General features: G+C 39.8%; 1 protein-coding gene across 8 annotated transcripts in view; it reads left to right on the forward strand.

The window, feature by feature from the left end:
• RELCH (RAB11 binding and LisH domain, coiled-coil and HEAT repeat containing) overlaps positions 1 to 23656 on the forward strand; it is a 132223-nt gene that overhangs the window by 81183 nt on the left and 27384 nt on the right. For 3 of the 8 annotated variants that reach the window (XR_003095432.1, XR_003095433.1, XM_025211010.1), the window contains exons 13-24: positions 1219 to 1290; positions 3580 to 3720; positions 4383 to 4547; positions 5066 to 5213; positions 7354 to 7510; positions 8927 to 9050; positions 11999 to 12047; positions 13102 to 13199; positions 14457 to 14563; positions 15655 to 15754; positions 20327 to 20409; positions 21405 to 21468. Coding sequence is in view for 6 of the 8 variants with exons in the window: in XM_025211010.1 (XP_025066795.1) it covers positions 1219 to 1290; positions 3580 to 3720; positions 4383 to 4547; positions 5066 to 5213; positions 7354 to 7510; positions 8927 to 9050; positions 11999 to 12047; positions 13102 to 13199; positions 14457 to 14563; positions 15655 to 15754; positions 20327 to 20409; positions 21405 to 21468 (1308 nt within the window). In the remaining 2 variants the exon portion in view is untranslated. Of the gene's footprint in view, positions 1 to 1218; positions 1291 to 3579; positions 3721 to 4382; positions 4548 to 5065; positions 5214 to 7353; positions 7511 to 8926; positions 9051 to 11998; positions 12048 to 13101; positions 13200 to 14456; positions 14564 to 15654; positions 15755 to 20326; positions 20410 to 21132; positions 21216 to 21404; positions 21469 to 23656 lie in introns of all 8 variants that reach the window. The other 5 variants (XM_025211007.1, XM_025211008.1, XM_025211009.1 and 2 more) reach the window with 5 other exon arrangements.

A 23656-nucleotide genomic window follows, 5' to 3' on the forward strand; every position in this document is an offset into this window, starting at 1 on the left:
TTAATAACCATCTTTCAAAGATGCCTGGCAGGTATTCAGATTTTTTGGTTCTCTGTTCCAGTATAAGCATCTGTTAGTTTTCTCAATCAGGACTTTGATATCCATGTCTGTCAGATGCTGCACAATTATCAACAAGTCAAAGAACTGGTTTGCTTGGGGCCTTTAGTTCTCCTGAGGCTTATGGAGCCTCCATTTGAGCCTTTTTCAATGATCCTTGAGCTGCTTCCATCTTTATTAAAAAGAAAGAAAGAAAGAAAAGAAAAAAGAAAGAAAAGGTCTTTGGCGCCATCAGTTAAGCCATGAAGAATGTCTCATAAATACCTAAAGCTTACCTCAAGACTCATATATATGAAGGGACTCATATATATCAGAATGAAGGAGACCTAAGGCTGTGTTCAAAGATGATTCCAAAGATGGCTTGAAAATTAATCTACACCATTTAAGCAATCTGCCTGGTCTTTGCCCAACCTAACACCGTGCAAGGAGAGAAAAGAAACTGCATCCCCTAGATTTATCAAGAACTCTTCTTTATCATATTGACAGGACCCAAACCATTTTTTTTTCATTGCCCCAAAACAGACTTTCAAAAAGTGAAGCCATTTGTTCACAAAAAGTATCTACATGGATAACATCTTCCTGTATTTCCAACTGGCTGGTGCTTCTCTCCAACTGAATACCAAGGCTTGTTCCTGCAGAGTGCAAACACCCTCTGCTTGCTTCAGAAATGTTCTGATATCAAATCTCTTAGGTTGCATTGTGGATGAACATGCTGATCTTTGTCATATACTGTCCTGGCTTGTACCCATCTCTTAAGCCACCTGCCAAGTTCAAGAGAGTAATTTTCAACCTTCTGGAGGGGAAACTGTTTCACAGTCATCTCCAATAGAACCCACACAGACACAAACTCAGAACGATTCCTAAGCTTGCAGCAAATAATCTCTCTGATAGTTGTTCCGTGTGGATTTTGCAGTCTACTTTCTCTCCCCTGTTTTTAGATTCCCCACTTAGCAGCACTGCCTTGAAATTGTAAGGGAGCTGAAGATCTGTCTTGTCCTTCATGCTCTCACAAGAGCACAGGGAAACAAAGGGCATGTTTCTCTTCCCCAACAGATAACTGGTGTTCAAAAAAAGAAAAATCTGGTATATTGCACCCATGCTGGTGACCTCTTCAGGAGTGCTTGCAATAGGGTACATAACTCTGCCAATTCTCTTTACCAGATCAATCATAAATACCCGGAGAGAAGACTGCTAGTGGCAGAGTCTTGTGGAGCTCTAGCACCTTACCTTCCTGTAAGTATTTGGCTAATGCTTTCTCCCTGTTTTAAAAAGAGAGAGAGAAGAAAACCAAAAACATAACAAATGGTTTTGAATGTTGCTGTACCCCATTTGTGTGAAAGAGAAATGGAAAAATAATTTTTTGGATGTTGTATGGGGAATTTGTGGACTCCTGTAGCATTGTATTTCATATAATTAAACGTTGGCACACATGCGAGATTATGTGATTTCATAGATGTGAGGGGATGGAACAGGAAGCTTGCTATAAAGAAATATTGCTGCTTCAACACAAATGATAGTCAACAAAGCATGGAAAAAGTTCTTAAAATACCTCTGAGTTTACCTTGGAATGAGATAATGCAGCCTGTCCTCATCTACACTGCAAAATAGCTTACAGTTAAGCTTACTGTAGCTCTGGCTGAGTTAAAAGTGAGGGGGCATTCTATCCACACTCATGGACAAGCCAAACCCTGTTTGGACCAGGTATTTGTAGACCAAGTTGAGACATGCAGGGCGATTTAAAAAAAAAAATTGACAGCTGTTACCACAGTTCTTCTGGCACACACGAGCCTTTAACCTCAAGGGTGACACCCATATGCATGGGAAACAGAATTTAGTCAGGAGCTAGCTAAACTATGGAGCTTCTGAAATAGATTAAAATAACAGAAAATCTTCAGCACAAAATTCATCCCATCTCTGTTTCATCCCGAGGCTTGCTCAAATATTTAAGTGCTTTCTTGAATATAAAATAATAAAAGAACAGAGCTAAAAGGACTTCAAAAGGTCTTCTGTTCCCTCCCCCTGTCCAGGGGAGGATTATTCCAGTCTGAACCATCCCAGCCAAGCGTGTTTGTCTAACCACGTAAAAGTGTTGGAGATCCCAGGGCTACTCTTGAGTAGTTTGTTCCAGTGTTTAACCACTCTAATATAGATGCTTTCCTGTTTCAAGGCCTATAATATTTTTTTAGATTTTTTTTCCATTGCTGAGAAAATGTATTAACTTGATTTTGAAAGGTGTTCATGTACAACACTGCTATTTGTAGAAATATCAGAAGATAGTGTTTCTACGTGTTGGAAAGAGACCTGGCATAAGTCAGATACTGCTGAGTAGTAATATTTGGCCTCTGCTATTTGGTAGAGACTACATTCTGTGTGGTGTTTTGGCTTTAGTTGCATTTAGATTTTTTTTCTCAAATTTAGAAAAATAGCATAAATCTAGCTTAATCTTTGCTACCTGCCCAAACCAATTTACTATTTAATTTCAGCATTGCCAGCCCACCGGAATCAAAAATCATGAGGTTGACCCAAAAATCATTACTTTACCTTTTTCGTTTTGTTTTAAGGAAAGGCATCTTCATTGTAACTGCTCCCCTCTGGGGAGGTGTATATGAGAGTGGTGACAGCTCCCCCATATCTATAGGGTAAGGTGCACTTTAACCCCTGCTGCTGCTTTGCTATAGTGATACTTTCCCTTGCCCAGCATTGTAATCTTTTCCACCAATCCTCAAATCAATCCTATCCTTTCTGTTCACATATCAGCATCCCCCCCAGCTTCTCCTCTCGTTCTCTTCCAGCTCCATGGGGTCTTCAGCCTTCTCCCAGATTTGGTATTGCAGGAAGAGATGGGGAAAGGAGGGGTGAAGGAACAGGAGTATGGAGCAGGTCTCTTTCTGCTCTCTTATGAGAGGCATCAGTTTCTGAAGTGAGGTTCACATTTATCCTATTTGCCTTCCCCAATAACTGAACAAGTAGAGGAAGAGAGCCAGTCCAACGGTGTATTTTTCTTCAGGCAGGATGGAAATTTGTGACTTTCCTGAATCTGGAATTTCTTGCATCATCACCAGGCTGTTCCCAGCCCTGGTCAAAATTTCACAATTCATTTTAAACAAATACCTAACCTGCATTGTTGCCAAGTTGTTTGCCACCTTTGACATTGAAATGGCTAAGAACAAGTCCTTATGGTAAATCAGTTGCTGATACTTTGTGATAGCCAAGCACATCCTAAAATATTACAGGTAGTTGTAATAATTCAGCAGGAAATGATTGTGTATTCTCGTCAGTTTAATGTTCTAAAAGGACCGGAGTTGTGTGTGTAGTAACACAACATACTTTATTCCATACGTTATTAGGACTCTATTTCTATGCAACATCCTCACCAGTAAAAACGTGGAAAGCTGTCCTTGGGTTATTTTGTGAGAAAAATCATTGTTTGAAATCCAGAGTATGTGTAGGAATATAAGTATGTACCCAAGGACCACATATGGATTTATCTTATTTAGCAAAAATATCTCTCCTTACTTTCAGAAAGAGATTCGTAGCTCACTGGTGCTTTCTATGCTGCAACAGATGCTAACGGAAGATAAGGCAGATCTGGTACGAGAAGCTGTGATCAAAAGTCTTGGCATTATTATGGGATACATTGATGATCCAGACAAGTATCAACAGGTATTATTCAGGATTGAATGCAGTACTTTTGGATATTTTAGGACTTCTCATATAAATTAGGGACAATTATTCAAAACCTGTAAGTTACACTAGCTATTCACCATAACTAAAAAGAGAATTACATTTGAAGGGTATGGATGAATGTAACAATTTTATTAGTAGCCTATGTAGCCATTCCCAATGTAGCAAAACTACTCCAGCTTTTAACCCTGTTTCATTCAAGGATAAAGTTGGGGTGATTTACCCAGTACATCCTTAGAGGATGAGGCTGACCTAACAGTTAAATTGTAACTGCTGCTACACATTCCCTCTCCCTTTTAAAGTGGCTAAAATAAAAGTTTATTCATACGCTCAGGTATCAGTGTTACCTTGGATGAGCCTCATACAAACTCAAAATGTTATAGTTCATTCGGGTTCATTTCTAGATCATTCCCATTGCAAGTTGAGGCAGAAGAGTATGGAAGAATGCCTGTATCAGTGTTGTATTACATCAATACTGTTGCATATAGATGCGGTAACTAGAAAAATACCAAGTGGTAGTAACCTAGCCTGTGTGTTCTTTCCAGTCTGTGCTTGTATCGTAAGGTGATTTCTCAATATGAGCTGAGGGGAAATTGGGTAAAATGTGACATTCCTAATCCATGTTTGCTATGTTCTGCCAGGGTTTTGAACTGCTGCTTTCAGCTTTGGGAGATCCCTCAGAACGAGTAGTTAGTGCAACACATCAGGTATTTTTGCCTGCCTATGCTGCCTGGACTACAGAACTGGGAAATTTACAGTCTCATCTTATACCTACGCTGCTTAATAAGATTGAAAAACTACTCAGGGTAGGTGTTCAGGGTCCACTGCATTTGGGAGTTTTCTGTGTAGCTTTATCTGATGGACACACTTCAGAATTGAAATGCATACCATTTATTATGTTTAAATAGAAGAACCATGTAGGTGACTATGTTCATGTTTAAGAAAAAAATGTTTAAGAAAAAAATCCCAAATGCTTTGATTCATCACTTTCTCAGGTCCTAGAATCAAAACAGGCTTTAAGTAAATCATTTTTATCAGAAAATTGAAATACAGTTTTGAATATAGCACAGATTTTTAACTAAACAACTATAGCTTGATTGCATCTTCTGTTTGATTTCTCTTCTCCTTTTCCTTTCTTGTATAAGTAAAGACGCACAAGTAAAGTCTTATTACAGGTTAGAAAGTAGTGTATCAGCAATGTTTCATACATACTTTTTCAGAGATCCTGAAATACAGGGGTGATAGAGGATAAACGGATGCTTAAACAGCAAATCAGCAAAAAAAAGTATGAAAAACCCTAATGAATCTTTCATACATGTTTCAGGAAGGAGAGCATGGGCTGGATGAACATAAACTCCACCTGTATCTTTCTGCTTTGCAGTCCTTGATTCCTTCACTGTTTGCACTGGTACTACAAAACGCACCTTTCACAAGCAAAGCTAAGCTCCAAGGCGATGTGCCGCAGATAGAAGGTACACAGTTCAAACAATTCAATGAAAGATTGTTTTCTTTGCAAACAAGGTACAGATATTAAAATGATATTGAAGCATAGGAAGAAATGTAGGAACAGTGTATACTAATGGGACTTCATGGGTATGTGAGATTCTCGTGTGGAAAATGTAATGCAATAAGCTTAAATCATTCCCATTCATACTCTGCTGTTATACATTTCTAAGCTAGGTGTCCTTGCAAAAGTTCTTCTGTGCTGTGGAATTGTATAGCTGAGTCAGTGATAGATAGATAGATAGATAGATAGATAGATAGATAGATAGATAGATAGATAGATAGATATATATATAGTACACCTATTACGAACATGTGAGGCTTTGTCATGTGCTCTTTGTTCCATTCCCCCGTATTTGGAAAAATGCATCATTTTTCTGAGAAGTAGGGTCAGCCCTAGATAAGTTACTGGCATAGGATTCAGCTTAGTTAGAATCATTGAGCTAATACGATTAAAAATGGCTAGCAAATCTACATGAACAGCAGAAGAATGAGGAATTTCAAAATGGCATCGATTCAATCTAAAAGAAATTACATTGCATCTTCTGAAATATTTCTACTCGGCAGCAGTTGATGCTGCAAGGTACAGGCAGAGCATGGTCTTTGTTCAAAATAGCTGTGCAGTTTGGGTATGTTGCTTACATAATCTGGTGACTTTTTTTGAGGCTAAAGACCTATTTTGCTCCATGAGCCATCAAGTGAGTTCTGAAAAATGTAAGCCACCCTTTCTAATGCAAATATTACATATTATAAAATGATTGATCTCTAAATGATGTTTTCATGTATCCGGATTTAATATATTTGTCATTCTCCCCTTCTGTATTGAAACCAGTTAAATTAACTTATTTAAAAGGAATCATCCTTATTTTTTATAAGCATTTTCTAAAAATAAAAAGCTCAGAAGGCAAATACAAAGCACTACAAGTTGGACTTCCTGAAGCTTTCTCTGAAAGAATAGCTCTTTACTAACAGCCAGAAAAAACTTTTAAATCCTTTAAAGTAGCTTTTGCTGCCATAGTCTCTCCTGAGTAAAACACTCTAGTGAAGTGTTAAACTTTTAACTAATAGTGATTCTTTCAGCTATTGATTACCTACACAACAGCTTGATGAGAATTGAATATTTCCAACCATCTCCCAGACTGAAAAGCATGCTTAATTACACACATCTCAGGACTTTTCTTGATTATTACTATATAAGAAACATGTAACGGTATATGACATGTTTGGACAGTTAGCGGTATACAAACAATAACTTTATGTAAGCATGCAAAAATGGGTAATATTTTAGATGTAAAAATAGACTTTGGGAAGTTAACTGTGTCATAGTGAAGTACATAACTGTTAACTGCTCACTGATTATGGTTCAAAGGTGAACCTTTCCCCTGCTGAAATTGAATATTGCTAAGTTTGGGACATAAGATATTCTACCATTTGTCCATAACAAAGGGAGAGAATCTAATACGTGCACTTCCCATTCATCTGGTAACATTTGATGGAAGCCCAACCGTGCTTTTGAGTTGAGCTATAGGAGGGAGATCATATTCTCACAGTTTTAATGTTTTGTTTTATGTTTGTATCCGTGCTGTAGATCTGAGAATATTAAAAGTTCTCATGCAATTTAGTTAGCATTTTAAAACTGTTCTTAGGCTAGTAGTTTTGTTGTTAGCCTGTAGATCCACAGAGCTCTCAATAGTGCCTGACCAAAGTTCTCCTTTGTCCTGTTGTTTTGTAAATTAATTTTATTTGATAATGGAATTATAAAATGTTTGGTTATCAAAACATCAAATTATCTTTATATGAGTATATAAAGAAGACATTTGTTTGTGGCTTAAAGGATAGCACTAGGTATTAAGAGACCTAGTTTTTTATTCCTTGTTCTACTGCAGATTTGCTGTGTCATCTTTGGGATTTCCTTTTATCTCCATTTCCCCATCTATTATAAGAATTATGCTTTACAAAGAATTAAGTACTTTGACAGTGTTAGAAGTTCAGATCACTGTGCAAATTGATTTAAAAATTCAGTTTAATAACTAGCTTACATCTACTGACATCACCTCAAAGTTACTTTTTCTTGTTTTCTTTGTGGCTACTTTCCCTTTGCTATTACAGTGACTAGGTTCCCACGGCCTGCATCACCTCTGCAAGATGTAGCCACTATTGTTGGAAGTCGTGAACAGCTAGCAGTGTTGCTTCAACTTTATGATTACCAGCTGGAACATGAGGGTACCACAGGCTGGGAGACTTTGTTATGGGTTGTCAATCAATTGTGAGTTATACTCTTTGTCCCACAATCCAAATCTTTCATGTCTTGTAAGCAGTTTATAGATGTGGAAAGTGCAAGTCATCTGTTTTCTAATATTTTTACTATCTTTTTTTTTTTCTTACTTTCTATACCTTAAAATGGAATTCTTGGCTTTTGTCAAGTTTCAAAGCTGAACGTGATCAGGAAAACGCAGCCTTTTAAGTGATTGTAAACAATATTTTTTCTAAAAAGTATAAAAAGTACCAAAGTGCATAAAGATCTCTTCATGATCTAGAAATTAGGCCTGTGTGAAGTAGAAAGTATTCATTTCAGATCCAGCGATTTGGAGAGACGGTGATTCAATTCAGTTATTTGAATCGCTGTCCCAGTTCGATTCGGCCAAATCCGAAGATATTTGGCCATAGACTATACAGGCAGACAGTGCTGGCAGGAGCAGCTGGGGGAGCAGTCAGATGAGCGCTGTCTTGAGCCGGCAGCCCCAGGAGAAGCCGTGGCTCATCTGGCTGCTCCCCCAGCTGCCCCCCGCCAGGGTGAGGCAGGCAGTGCTGGCAGCCCCAAAAGAAACCACGGGGGTGCAGGGATTGAACCGGGAGCTGGGAAGATTGATCAGGGGCTGGGGAAATGAACAGGGGCTTCCCCCCAGCTCCTGGTATCATCCCCCCCCAGCCCCCGCAGCTTCTCCTGGGGCTGCCAGCTCAAGCCGTGGCTTGTCCGGCTGCTCCCCCAGCTGCCGCCCCCCCTACCCCCCCGGGCAAGGCACACAGTGCTGGCAGCCCTTGAAGAAGCCGCAGGGGCTGGGGGAAATGATTGGGAGCTGGTGGATCAAACCGGGAACTGGGGAACCGAACCAGGAGCTGGGAGGAAGCCCCTGTTCATTCCCCCAGCCCCTGATCATTTTCCCTGAGCCCCCTGTGACTTCCCAGGGCAGCTAGCACTACTTGCCTCACCCCTGAGGAGGAGCAGGCGAGGGAGCAGCCAGACGAACCGCGGCTTCTCCTGGGGCTGCCAGCTAAAGCTGGGACTTGTCCAGCTGCTCCCACCAGCTCTGCCTAGTGCCTGCCTGTACGGTCTATGGCCGAATCTCCGCATCTCTCTGAATCAATTCGGAGGCTTCTGATTTTGATTCGGAGAGATTAACAAGTCTCCCAATTCTATTCGGAAATTTGGCCACCGAATTGAGCCGAATCTCCTCCAGATCAAATTGGCTACTGAAGCTTTGCACAGCCCTACTACAAATACATTTTGAGTGACAAATTCACAGTGTTTGTGTTCAAGTGCTAGACATTATTACCAGGATTAGAACTGGAATGATGCAGCATATTGGTGTGGGGTATAGGAAGAGCAGCAAATGTGTAGGGTTATCAGAGAGAAGAGAAAGAGATGGCTAGTTTCTAATGTGCTTCTGTTTACTGTTTTTAGGCTACCACAGCTTATAGAAATAGTGGGCAAAATCAATGTTGCCTCAACTGCTTGTGTCCATGAGTTTTCCAGGTTTTTCTGGCGTCTTTGCAGGACATTTGGGAAAATATTCACAAACACTAAGGTAACACAATACTTTATCTAGCTTGGACTTAAATGCAGAAATATGTGGTGTTTGGTATTGTGTACATGTAGCAAGAGGGCATGTGAAAGGCACTTTACATCATAATTCCAGTATCAAAAAGTGCTGACCCACACTTTCAGTTGCGGTTCTTAAAAATGCTCCAGGCCTTGTTGTCTTCTTTGTCTTCACTTCTCTTTGATTTAATTTGTTTCTCAACTTGCATTATTGCTCAATCCCTGATTGTATGGTTCCCAGACTGCTATTCTGCATTGTACTGGGGGAAGAGTCGATTTAGCCATACTTTCTGGCTCTTCCTTTATGAACACGTTGAGTTGGATAGTTTATTATATCGTATATTTTGTGTGCTGCAACTAATTTGGTGTCATCTGTGTCCCTCATTAATATTTGATTTCAAATAACTATTCTGCTTTTTCAAAATGTTTTAACAAATGCAGGATCTATAGTAAACAAAGGTCTGACCTTTTTGTAACCCCTCTCATGGGAGGTACATGGAGGGAAGGGAGGGGAGTGGGGACTGTGGTGACCCTGTGTCCCCAACAGTACCTCGGTTTAACAAAAGGGTACAAACAAGTCAGAATTATTTACACACATGGGCATTAGAGTGCAATCTGTAATGTAACCCAGGAAACCCTGCATGGAAACCTGATAAAATTACCCCTTTTCAACAATGCAACATAAAGCCCCAATTCTAAACAGTCTCACAAGGATCCTTTGGAGTGAGAGTCTTCACCTTGTGCACAGCCCAAGCTGTTCCAGGTGGCACAAAAACATTCACCACTTCGGTGTACCCTCTTGCTGTTGGGGTCTAAGTCAATTCTTCTCCCAGCTGCACTCAGACTGGGCCCCTCCACAATCTCTTTCAGTAGAGCCTCTTTCAACTTTTTCAATGGTGCTTGAAGCATATCAGGGAGCAAGGCTTTTCTTCTGCTCCAGCCACTCTGGCTCCAAGCAAAATGGCCTACATATTACAGCTCTTCTTTCCCACTTCCCCTCCTGCTAGCCTTCAGAGCAGCCTTGGGGCAGAAGTTCAACCCAGTTCCCTGAGTCTGGTTATCCTAGGCTTGGGGTGGTCCCACCCCTCTATGTTTAACCCCTGCCCCTGGGTTGTAAAGGGTTAAATATTTAAAAGATTATGTATGACTTGGTTAGTAAAATAACTGCGGGCAAATATGTGAACCTTGATGGCAGACTAGGGGGGTTTATTCTACCCCTGTCTAGATAACTTGCAGTGAATTTTTACCCTAAATCATTATCATACAATAATTTCCTTTCTAAAAGGTATAGTTACAAAGAATGATGCAGGTGCTATAGAGTCATAAGTCAAATAAGAAATTAATTATGGAATTTTAATTTTAGAATCACTTTTATTAAGCCCAGAAAGAGAAGCCTTGCATTTTTATAGATTTTTTTTTTTTAAAGCTTATGCTTGCAGGAAGAGTTTTCAGTAAATTTGAGAAGAAATTAGCTGAGATACTTGACTCAGGCTGTAAAAATTTAGCGTTTTCAATTTTCATTTGCATTAAACATAATTATTGTGGCTCAAGCTTAGATGGAGCCAGACAATGTGAATTCCTAAGGGACTTCAGCACTTGAAGTCTAATACCTTGTCTACATCACTTTGCATAAGATGCTTAGTTATAAGCAGGGAACCTGGTTTTCTCTGATAAAAATTGCAAATTCTCTGATGAAAACCCTAAAATCTGTGATTAAAATGAAACACCATTATATATATATATATAGAGAGAGAGAGTGTGTGTGTGTGTATATGTATATAGTGTGTGTATATGTTTCAGTTGAACACAATGTTTTATTGATACATTTACAATTTTAAAGCAGTTTGGATGCCTACCAATGCCTCAATCACTATAATAAAATGAATTCTAAATACCTATAAATTAGGTATTTGATTTTGGGTTTTTTATCATGGAAAATCAGAGCTCTCCCTGCCCCCTTCACTCACCAAGATGCAGGTCCAGGCCTCTCACTCCCCAACCACATGCCCATGGCCCTGCTGGTACCTCTCACTCCCCACCCCCAGCCCTGCTAGAGAGGACCCCCAGCTGCCAGGGCTATGGGGCGAGGGACCCAGGTCTACAGCCCCCTACTCCTGCCAGCACGGGACCCGACTCCCCCTTCCCTGTGGGTGGTACAGCCAGAGCAGAGCTGTGGTGGGAGGGTATCAGGTGCAGGCTGCCTGCTACAGGCTTATGGATCCCTGCCCTGCTGCCCTCCCCCAGGGGCCTCTGCAGCCCATCTGGCCCTGCCGGCATGGCAGGGCAGGGCAGAGGTCCTGCCCACCAGGGCTGTGGAGGCCCCAGTGGGAACACAGGGTGAAGAGCCCAAGCCTGCAGCGGGCAGCCCGCATCCACCCCATGCACAGATCTGGGGGGCACGTACCACTCTCTACCCCTACCCCCCCAAAATACCTGCAGCAGTGGAATTGGCCCCACACTAGCCCCCCAGACGAGCCACCTGCGGCTCTGTCTCACTCCCCACCTGGGCCCTGCAACTGTGCATGGCGCCAAGCCCCATGTACCACCCAGACTGGGCAGAAGCCCCCAGGCCTGCCCAGCTCCCTCCCTATGGGGACCTCAGTTTGCTGCCACCCCCACCCCCCCATCAGACTTACCTGCGGGACCTGCTCTCCAGGCTGCCTGGCAGCCATGTGCATGTGTGTGTGTATAGTGAAGGGCTTTGTCTAGGTGGCAGGAAGTGGCACCACCAACGCTGTGGCAGGGAAGAGGGTGGGCAGCCAGCACTAAGAGCAAAGCAGCCCTCTGCTGCAAAACATTGCCTACACCTATTTTAAAGCATTGTTCTCTCAGTGTCTTCAGAATTTCCTCTGCTGATTACTTAACTCTTTAAGAAACATGAATGATTTGATTTATGAAAGGTTTTCTTCAATTTGGTTCATACCCATTCTATAGGTAAAACCGCAGTTCCAGGAAATCTTAAGACTGTCAGAAGAAAATATTGGTGAGTAGTGTGTTCATTTTTATCAGTGTAAAAAAAAAAAGAAGTCATTTTCTGAACTGAGTCCAGAATTACTGCTTTTCTCTAGAATTGTTCTATAAGAACGATTGACATTTAAAGTCTAGAATCCAAGGGCATTTTTACACACGTTTTTGTGCCCAGACTTGCCAGAGATCTTGCACATTGGAGCAGACTCGATTGATAGAGTGGCAGAATGAGCATCAGCACACAGAAAATGCTGGTGGTATGCTTTTGAACTAAAATACTTTCTGTGTGTTAGTTAAAAGCATCCCGCTCACATTTTCTGCACGCTGATGCAGATTTCACTGCTTATACAACTGCAAGCAATGCAGCATCGGGCACTTTTATGTGTAAAAATGCCCCAAAATTTGAAAATGAAGTTTAATTTTAAATTGACAATGCTGCCTATTTATCTTTTGTTCTGCAGTCTTTTCCAAATTTTCCTGCCACCTGCTTAAATTTAAATGCCAAAAGAAGCTGTTGATTGTTTAGTACTTTTGAAATGTAGGCCCCTTGCTTGGATAATTAAATAAGGATTTTAGGCACCCACTTTTTGTTTGAGTCTCCGAACTGGCACAGTCACCTTCCCATTAAATTGATCTAAGACTGGTACAGATACATGCCAAAACTTCCCACCATTAGTAGTGCTGCTGTATGATTAGTAACGCTGGAAGCTGTTTTCAGTATCATAATTAAACATGGTTAGAGCCTGTCTAATGGGACAGTGCTGTAAGATTCTTTAGAGTTGGAGAGCTTTCCAGTGTTCCCAGCAGTGGTGTAATTGAACTAGTGTGAACAACAGCCTGGATATTTTTAAATAAAAATCTGTTAGTGCACATGAGGTTTAGGAATAGTAGCCATATATCTTCTTAGTTTTGCTGCTTTGAAGCCTAGCATGTCACTGGAACACAAAACTGCAATTTAGTTCTATCACCTGTTAAAATGTTTAATAGTTTTAAATAAAAGTGTATGTGTGGGTAAGTTGCCCTAATATTGATTATTCTTAATGGAATTTTGATTTAACTTTTTCTGATAGTTCTATCAATGACTTTAGATTCCACAGCAGGAAATGGAGTGCTGACAAAGGCCACAGTCCCCATCTATGCAACAGGAGTCCTTACATGTTATATTCAGGTAACAATATTTTTTTCAAAAGCAAAACGTCTTGCTTTTTACATTTGGAAATTTGCATTTTCTCTCCTCTTAAAGACTTCAGGATGACTGGCTGTACTGTAGTCGAGAAATTCTCATACACAAACATTAATTCCCACTTCTACTGTAAGCGTCGGATGAATTGAGTTAACATGAACTGTAGCATAAACAAGACCTTTTAATGTGGTCCTTTATAATGTATATAGAAAAGTCTGTGGTCTTCCAAAGGAAATAAAGGGGAGAGTTTCTTTTAAACTTATTTAAGAAAACAAAAAATGCAGGTTTTATTCCTTTATAGGTCTTGAAAGACTAGTTGAAACTCTTTCTAAATTTTATGAATTAGTCATTCACTGAATGTGCAAAGCACCAATGGCTTGATTGATTTACCACATCTTGTATATTTTTTCCTATTGTGGACTGTTTTCTGTCCTTCTGATTGTTGTCTGGTATCTCAAGTTCTTGCTGAGTTCTCCTCCACTAAAAAACAAAAGCAATACATTCTAAATATAACGCTTTTTACAACATGTGACAGTATCCTTTAAAAGTGTTAATGATTGAAGGGACATGTCTACAGCAGAACATGATATAACAATATCCGAAAGCATTTATTAAAAGTATATTTAACTTATTATATTTAAAATATTTCATCAGTGCAGTCTGATGCTTGCTTTTACAAATTGTATGGTACTAGCTTTGCCAGCAACTGCCAATCCTATGCATTTCTTTATTATGTACAATATAGTAGCTCTCTTGCTTATTTGTTTAGCTGGAATGGGGTGACAGCCTTTAAATGCCAAAAAGCTGGAACAGTTAATATGGAAACAAGCAAGTTTTGGTATATTGTTGTTGTAGCTGTGAAATGCCATTTTTAATATTTAAGGAAGACAAAGCCTTCACAGCACATCTTTCTTCTGACACATGTATGCATGCTGATAGGAAAACTTTAATTATAGATCATTTGTTAAATCTCTACAGGTTACAGTGAGTGGACAGTGAAAAATATATCCAGAAAATGAACTGCTTTCATATGGTTACTCATTTGGTTTCATTGAAATGGTGTTGAATTATCTTTTGCAAATGAATTTTCCTTGTACTGAACCATAAAAGTGCAAGACAGTTAAAATCCTTTCTTTTTTTTTATCCTGAGAACTTCTTGTCTTTTTAAACCCACTTAAATCTTTAACCAGCTTTTTTGGTATAACTCAAAAGATGCAATTTATGTTGCATACTTTCTTTTAGGAAGAAGACCGCAAACTGTTAGTTGGATTCTTGGAAGATGTGATGACTATGCTTTCACTCTCGCATGCTCCTCTTGATAGTCTGAAGGCTTCTTTTGTGGAACTGGGGTAAGGAATATACAGGCAACCCCCACTTAGCGCTCTTAATTGGTTCCCAAAAAACCGAGCATTTAGCAGAACAGCATTAAGCGAAACCAATTTTCCCATAAGAATTAATGTAAATAAATATAATTTGTTAATGTGGCTCCCCACTAGTACTATAAAATCATGTACTTTGGACATATAAATGTATGTAATTGGTTTATTTAACACTTTGAAACAATGTACAAAATTGCAAAAGAAATTAATAAACTATACAGGTTCACTTTTCACTTTCTAAAGCCACCAAAATCACTCTTAGGGCTTCCTTCAGCACTTGAAGGAGTGACAGAATCAGGGCTGTCAAGATTAGTGTCAGCTCCAGGGGTTTTTGAAGAGCTTGGTTGAGGATTGTTTTGAGGGGTAGCTGCAGGGATTGAAGCAGATGGCAACAAAAACAAACTGGCACTAAATTGCACAATGAGGCTGTGTGCCGCGGATGCATTATGGTGCTAGTGTACACTCCTTGTTGCCAGCTGTATGATGCCTGTGAGCATTATAATGAAACTTGTTGAGTGTTAAGTGGAATCAGGTATCAATGTAAAACGAGCGTTATAGCAAAACAGTGTTAAATGGGAGGTGCCTGTAGTGTAGAATAAACTTTTAAATGTGTTTCTTGAAAATTTTATTTAAAAAAACAAAAAACTTTGAATAGTTCAGATAAGTTGAGCATATTTTTTTGTTTTTATATAAACTGAGCTCTAAAACTTAAAAAAAAATGTAATGTTAAAATCAATATATAGGTAGTTCAAACTTTTAAGTAGTGAATTCATGTCTATGATTTTAAAATAAATTGTCAAATACAAATTATTTGAGTAATTTGTCATTGGATTAAATGAGAGTTTTAGAACAAAGTAGCTTTCCTGAAGTTTTGCAAAGAATATGCATGCAACCCATTTTCCCCTACCAGCAGCCACAAAAACTGAATTTAGATACTCCCAAAAGTGTTAGTCTTCAAAATGTCATGACTGGAAACAGTGAAATTGGGGAATGTCTTTTCAGTTTGTAATAAGGTAGGCCTCTATATGTATAGCATTACATTGACTTCTGTTTTCTTTTAGTGCCAACCCAGCATATCATGAGTTGCTGTTAACTGTACTGTGGTATGGAGTTGTCCATACTTCAGCTCTTGTTCGATGCACAGCTGCTAGAATGTTTGAGGTAAGCAATATAAAAATGCATACATACAGCCTGAAATTTCAGTGCACTACTTTAAAAAATCTGTATGGACTATATTATCTGAATGTGTATAATCTGTTCTAAATTTTATAAATGTTTCTGAACAAATAGGTTGTGTACTGTGTGATGGAGCAGGAAATCATTGTGTTGCACAGTTTTGGTTCTGCATCTGTACTGTCAATAGCAGACATTTCACTGAACAGAATTGATGCTTTAATAATTTGTGGTGGTAGTTTTCTTCTGCTTCTGATTTCATTATTAGATCTGATCACTGCATGCTGAAAAATGTCCGCTAATTAAGAGAAAGCATTGCTGAATTGTGTTCAAGCCAGTTAAATACATTTTTAAATGAGATCTAAAATGTGCTTAAGTCTTCATTGTTTCATAATGACAACTGTGACCTCATTTGTGTTTTGCTAGTAAACACTTACTGGATTTGATTTCATAATTCACAAGTTAGCTATATATCTTTTATTCTAATGTAGAAGTGCTTACTCCACGGGCCAGATCCAGCCCCCAACACTAGGACATCCGGTCCATGGGGCCTCCCCACAGGTCCAAAAATTTGACAGCAGCTGAGCAGTACCACCAATCCCCTGGTGCCAAATTTCTAGACCTATGTGGAACCCCATATGCTGGAGATCGTGGCCCTGTCTGCCAGATCAGGCACACCGGATAGTGTGGAGCTCAATCCCAGCCTGCAGGGTCTGGCATAGGTGGTACAGGGCCTGATTTGGCCCTACGGGGTCAGAAGATTGAGCAGTACTGTTCTAATGTTTCAGAATAGTAGCTTCAACAATTTCAGCAACAGCAAGATATCTGGGTATTTTGTCTTTCACACACCTGAAATATGTATTATCACCATGCAACCAGTTTCTGTTCTTTGTATATGTGACTCTGCTGCTTTTCTATGAGTAAATGCCTTGATTTACTGTGGGGTTCTGCGTGGCTATAGAATTGAACCCACTTGGATCCAGTTACAGGATCAGAGTAGGCCAGCTCCAAGTAAAGAGAAAATGTTTTATTATTAATTGTATTTATGTGCAGCTCGTGTATCAGATGATACGTTATCAGTAGCTCATTGCCAGCTACTGTAATGCTTTTTTTTTAAAGATCTCTCTCACTGAACTTAATAAAACAGTAAAGCTTTTCTAATATTTGTTTTTTCTTTTTTGAAATATTTCCTTTGGGGTCCAGATAGTTTTGAGTAACACTCAAGGCAAAAAAAAAAAGACTTCTGTGCTGTTGGCCCTGTACATCAGGCCCTACTTGGTACAGTAAATTTAGGACAAATGGAATAGAAGGTAACCATGAAACCAAACAGGCTCCAAAGCCAAAATAAACCTATATAGGTTAAGTGTGAGACAATGGTTCCACTGGAACAGAAGTTAAAAAGACCTGTTGTATGACCTGGGTTAAATTGGTCTTTATGCTTCAGGTTCTTCCATGTTAATTTGGCCACTTAACCCACCTTTAATGGTTTGTCATCCCTCACGTCATCTCATGTTTGTTTGTACCTTTGACACAAATAGAATAGTAATGCTTAGCTTTCCTTTACTTGGCAAGTCTTTGAAAGACCTCAGTAATCAAGTTACAAAGAGCTGTTGCTTGAGCTTCTTCCATCCTCCCAAATTGAGGGATAAAGGAATAGTTATGTCTTAAACAGCCTTTTAATGATGTCTGACAGATTACTTTCTAATGTCCTTTTTTAACCTTCTCTTGAAGCAAAATACACATATATCCAGTTTTAGAGATTTCCCTTTAAAAAAAAAAATCCCTTTTATGGGGATTCTTAAATGGCAATAGTTTGCAAGTAGCTATTGAATAATGGCAGAGACCTTTACATGATAAAAGCTCTAGTTCCTCCCTTGGGAGGATTTCCTGGGCTTCAGGATCATAGGAAAGAAGGGCCGGAAGTATGAGGTCACCTGGTCCAGTCTCTTGCTCAAGACAGGATTATTCCTGACTCAGCCATCCCAGCAAAGTCTGTCCAACTTGCTATTTAAATTTTCCACAGATGGAGAGTCCTCAGTTTCTCTAGGTAGCCTGTTCCAGTGTTTGGCCACCCTTATAGTCGGACTCTTCAAGGACTCTTGCAAAAACCTAATGTAGGAGGACTGGCACAGTGGGATGCAGGTCAGCAGAGAACTTCTTCATTAGTCACTGTAGAGTTGCAGAGCAGTCTCTGGGTAGCTGAGACAGATTGCCATGGCTTAAGCCTAAATGCTAATTTAAATTAAGGATCCTCAGTGTCTTCAGGATTATAAGGGCACAAAGGTGACATAAAGCCACTTTAATACCCATCCCTTTTCTCTCAGCTGGCAGGTCCTATACTACACCTTCTAGGCTTTCTGTGTTTTAACCGCTACAGCAAGTAGGCTTATAGTGGAATCAAATTACTTGGTAAAAATGCAGCTGTTTTGATCTCACTATAAACTAATGTGTTGTATGTTATCTAACTTTGCCCTTTCAGCTGGTGCTTTGCTTCTAATTTAACATTGATGCAAATAAGTTTGATTGGTACTGGTTTGAACACAATGCATGTTTAGTTGGGCTGTGAGCTTTGTTGGTCTGTGTGGTGGTTTTAATTGAATTTGGCTTACCATTCAAATGTAACACACAAAATAAAGCATGCTTTTTGGCAGCTCAAACTCTCACAGAACTGAGATGGCATTTAATTGTATACTAATTACATGAATCCCAGCTTCTTGTTTGAAACAGTATATTTGCTTAAGATTTTGAGGCTGTTTTCAGATGACCTCATCATACGTAATCATAGAAAGCATTAGTATTCCATGTAACAGTTGTGGGAAATCTTTATGCTTTTGGGGAGTATTTTTAGTATTAATTTTATAATCAAATTTCAAACTAAGGGAAAATTCTATATTCATACCAGTGTAGTAAGTTATGGGGTTCTTGCTACACGATGTTATGCTATTTTCTATTGTAATGTAAAAAAACGATTCTGGCTTGTGCATTCTCTCCCACTCTGCCTTGTTTGATTTCAGTTGGGCTGTAAAGTGCCCAAGGATTATGGGATCCATCCAACATTTTATTTCTAGGGCAGACATTTGGAAAGCACATTTCTCCCTGTATTGCACCACTGATTTCTATAATAAAATGTGGAATCAGTGAATAAGGGTTTAAACTTAAGCATACAAGTGCTTATTTGTATAATGAAATGCAGAAATGAGTTCTGAAGTACCACTATGAAAAATCCCAGTACAGACTATTAATAATATACAATATGGTTAGGGTATTACTTTCCCCGTTTCCTAGCCTTGTTCTTTTCTCTGGTTGCACTGTTTGAAAATGACAAGAAAATTGGTTTGCTACCACTGCCAAATGTGGGGGGTGGGAAATAATATTGATATGATCAGAAGATATTGCAAAGTTCTCCCCAAACCTTCAGGTTAGGATTCTGCATTTTTTATAATGAATGAATTGAGTAGACAGTAAAATAAATATGGATTTTCTTACTTGCAGCATAAGATAGGAAGTATGTTAGCTTTCCTTCTACCTTATAGATACTGCAAATAAAATACCCATTTGATTGACTCCTTGAAAAAAATGGGATTTCTCCTTTAGGATTTGCTGTCCAGGCACAGAGACTTCCGTCTGCTTAACTATATTCAGGGAAACAGCATGCTAGGTTCTGAAAGAGGAAGTAATGTAGATCTTCTGGAGTGATTGTTAACATTCCCTTGTGACATCTGAATTGAAAGGATTTCCAAATATTTCCAGGTGAAAGGAAGAATTGGTTCACCATACTGTTTTGTTTTTCAAATTTGGGATTCATTGCAATAAATAATTTCTGATCTCTTACGTAGAGAGAGTTTTGGGAAGTATTTGAAATCTGATAGTGCTGATTATCAGATTGTCACCTGCATAGACCAGCAAGGACTGTTTTAGGATGTGTACATACTGCTTAATGGCTGCTATATTTAAAGTATTCCTAAAGTATTGTACTGTAAGAAAGCGTAGTGGCATCTGGAAAAGTGCTTGCTTTGGCAAATACAAAAAGCATTTGAGGCAGAGTTTGTGTTTGTAGCAGTGGCCTTTCCTTCCTGTTTGGTGCTTGAAAAAGACCTGCCTTCTCCCTGGCAAGGCAGTTTGTTTTGCACCTGTCAGACATGCGCTGGCAATACAGTGCAATCCCATTAAGTTGAAACCTGTTCATTTACACTAAAAGTCCAAGTCTGATTTGCATCCTTTCAGTATTTAAAATGGTCTAGTGATTAAACCACATGTTAAACTTTAAGGGCTCAGATGAGTTTTAGAATAACCAAAAATATAGAAATTGCACCATACAAGGCTGCTGGAACAGCTCTAGGTAGTTTCTCAGGTGTGTACTGACTGTCTGGCCACTGGAGCTTTCTTCATGCTCTCTGCATATATAAAGCACTAGTGTAGCAGTATTTGCTTAGCTTCTAATTTTGGTTTGCTTTTTGTGTTTTTCTTTCTCTCTTGGTTGTGCCGTTCTTCTTCCCATGATACTGTGCTCACTCTTTCCGTGCATCATCTGTGATACCCCCCCCTGCTCCGACCACTCAGCTGTTGGTGAAGGGGGTACATGAAACTCTGGTTGCTCAGAGAGTTGTTCCTGCTCTCATTACTCTCTCCAGTGACCCTGAAATGTAAGTTTCCTGACTGTCTTATACATCCAGCATCTCTCTTAATACTTACCAAGAAATAAACATCAGTTTCAATAGCTGTTCCAGCATCAAACTGGGACATTTTGGAAAAGGAGATGAAGTTACTCCTTTTTAATTGCAGGTAATATAGTTTACTGCAATATCTGAAGTAAAGACAGTTTTGCAATGGCCAGGCAAAAACCACACAGTGTTAATTTTAAATATGAATGAACGTACAAACTTAAAAAAAAACCACTGTTTCATATTTCAAATCAAGTGCTACTTAATTCTGAAATTCTTTCTGTTTCTGGCCTTAGTAGCATTAAGTCAAATGGGAAAACATTCCCTCTAAAGCTACACAAATTAAGTCTTTTTTTCAAATTAAACTAAAGCCTGTAATATTGAAGTACAAAGTAGTCCAAATGCACAACTGTGATCTCTGTTTAAATAACTAGTACTTCAGTATCTGACCACGTTTTTGTGGGTCAACATTCTGATGTAATATTTCTTTAAAGTTGAAGAGGGATGCTTTGCTAATCTCACTAACAGGTTGTTACCAGTAAGTGCTAGAGCATGAACCAAGAGTCATAACTTTTTTAATGTTTTGTGTGGATGACTAAACCAAGAAAGACCAGTGAGTTTGCCTGCCCATCCTCAGTCACAGCTAACCCAGTTCTCCTTCCAGTTTACCAAACCATTTTTTATTGCATGTTGACTGGTTTACAGCTGACTCTTCGAGGCATGAGTGAAGCCTTAGTTGACAAGCGGGTTGCTCCGGCCCTTGTTACCTTGTCCAGTGATCCTGAATTGTGAGTTTCTGCTTGAGATTGAGTTAATCCTGTCTCTCTTTTGAGCATTTTTTTCCTGGTCTGCTTTTTTTTTGTTTGTCATTGCTAGAAACTAATCCATCTTTAAAGTACTAATTTTGAACTTGCATTATTTTTAATTAATTTAATTTGTAATGTTTAAACAGCTTAACCGTTTTTCTCTTTGTATAGCTCAGTAAGGATAGCCACAATTCCTGCATTTGGTACCATCATGGAAACAGTTACTCAGAGAGAGGTGAGAATCTTGTATATCAAACTGTTGCTCAGTTTTACAAAGAGATGAATGAGCTGGACAAGTACAGTAACTTATTGATGATCTCTAGAGCTGAAGAAGCTGTTGATAAATTAGCTTCTCGGTTATGTTGGAAAGAAACTGCCAAGTGAAACTTATGATATAAAACTACAAGAGAAAAGAAACGGAAGGTAACTTTTCTTGTGCTAAGAGTCAGTCTCCCAACTGATTGCCTTCTAAAGTGATTCCCAAATGTAGTACAGCAATACAAAATGCAGCATGAGAGAAGTCAGTTGTGAAGTTGGGAATGAGTAAGTTGCATTCTGGGGTTTTAGCGATAAATAAGCTTAGAATCTTGGTAGGAAAAGGTGTTAAATATTTCAGTCAGGCACTGACACTCTTCCCCAAGTGAACCCTCTTCATTAGGAGAGTAAGTTTAAAAAAAAAAAAAAAAAGTATAACACTTCTATACCTTGTTCATATGCACAGAACTGAGCATAATGTAGAACAGTGATGTTCAACCTATTTTAACATTAAAATGCCATTCAAAGATTAAGAAGCCAGTCAAACATTAAAATCAGAAATAGGCCAAAAGCTGCATTTGTGCCAGTTTCACCTGTGCCATGAACTCTGAGCTCTGGTTGGCACAGGCTTTGGCCGGAGCCACCACATTTGTACAACTCCAGAGCCCAGAGCTGAACATCAGCACTGCTTGTCCCTTCTTCCCCCTGCTGCTGAATTTAGAGAATTCATGAGGAGCTCTGACAGGCACTCTGGTGATAAGCTGTTCACATGGGCTTTGTGGAGTGTATCTGGCCTGCAGGCTGCACCCACCTACAGGCCACATCTCCCCACAGGCCATAGGTTCAAGTAGGAAGTAGGTTTAAATAGGAATAAGTAGGAAGAAGGAAAGAATTGCTGCTCAGCTAGATCAGCTGCTGACCACCTTGTTCCAACCTGTGGCTTCAAAACCCGGTTCCAAGCCAATGCAAACCAGGTGGCTTCAGCACACCAGCGGTGGTGGGGGGTTTCCTGAGCCCGACCCAAGGCCAGGCAGCTGGGAACTGTACCTGTGTTGCTGCCACTCCTTGCAGCCATCCACTCCCTGGCTGGCTGTTTAAATAACTAGTACTTCAGTATCTGACCGCGTTTTTGTGGGTCAGCGTTCTGCTGTAATATTTCTTTAAAGTTGAAGAGGGATGCTTTGCTAATCTCACTAACAGGTTGTTACCAGTAAGTGCTAGAGCATGAACCAAGAGTCATAACCTTTTTAATGTCTTGTGTGGATGACTAAACCAAGAAAGACCAGTGAGTTTGCCTGCCCATCCTCAGTCACAGCTAACCCAGTTCTCCTTCCAGTTTACCAAACCATTTTTTATTGCATGTTGACTGGTTTACAGCTGACTCTTCTAGGCATGAGTGAAGCCTTAGTTGACAAGGCACATGTGCCATGAACTCTGAGCTCTTGTTGGCATAGGCTTTGGCTGGAGCCACCACATTTGCACAACTCCAGAGCCCAGAGGTGAACATCAGCACTGCTTGTCTCTTCTTCAGGGACAGCTTCTAGCCTGTGGGGAGCTGCACTAGGTCTGGGCAGCTGGAAGCTCAGTTCACGCTGCTGCCACTTCTGCACCACAGCAGGGGACAAAGCGGGGAGAAGTAGCAGCAGTGTGCGTGCAGCTCGCGGATGCTTTCTTCCAGAGTAGCTCCCCACCAGCTGGAAGCTGCACCCATGCTGCGGTGAGAGTAAGGCTAGCAGGCAGGGAGAAGAAACAGTGGTGGCAAGGGCGCACAGCTGGAGGCTTTCTGGGCCCAGCACAGCTCCTCACTGCTCATCCCTAGCACATGTACCAAGAATAGGTAGAGCCCTAGGGCTTGAGCCATATATTGCCAACCCCTGAGCTAGAAAATAGCATTTGATAATCTAGTGCTGAAGTTGTATATAAAGTAAGATAGATGGTTTTGTTTTTAACTTTCAAGTGGTAATTAGAGTCTTAAGGAACCAATAATGAAATCTAACTGGGCAATATGTGAATTGTTCCTCTTGTTTTGGGTGTTAAAGCAGATGGTAGATCAAAACTGTTGATCATGTTCACAATTTTGTAGAGTTAAATACTAAGAGCAGTATTGGTTTCATTCTGCATAGTGTCTGTATAATAAGTGGTATAAAAAGCATGTGCTGTTTCCTGCT

This window comes from Alligator sinensis, unplaced genomic scaffold (assembly GCF_000455745.1).
Source record: "Alligator sinensis unplaced genomic scaffold, ASM45574v1 scaffold514_1, whole genome shotgun sequence".
Taxonomy (NCBI): domain Eukaryota; kingdom Metazoa; phylum Chordata; order Crocodylia; family Alligatoridae; genus Alligator; species Alligator sinensis.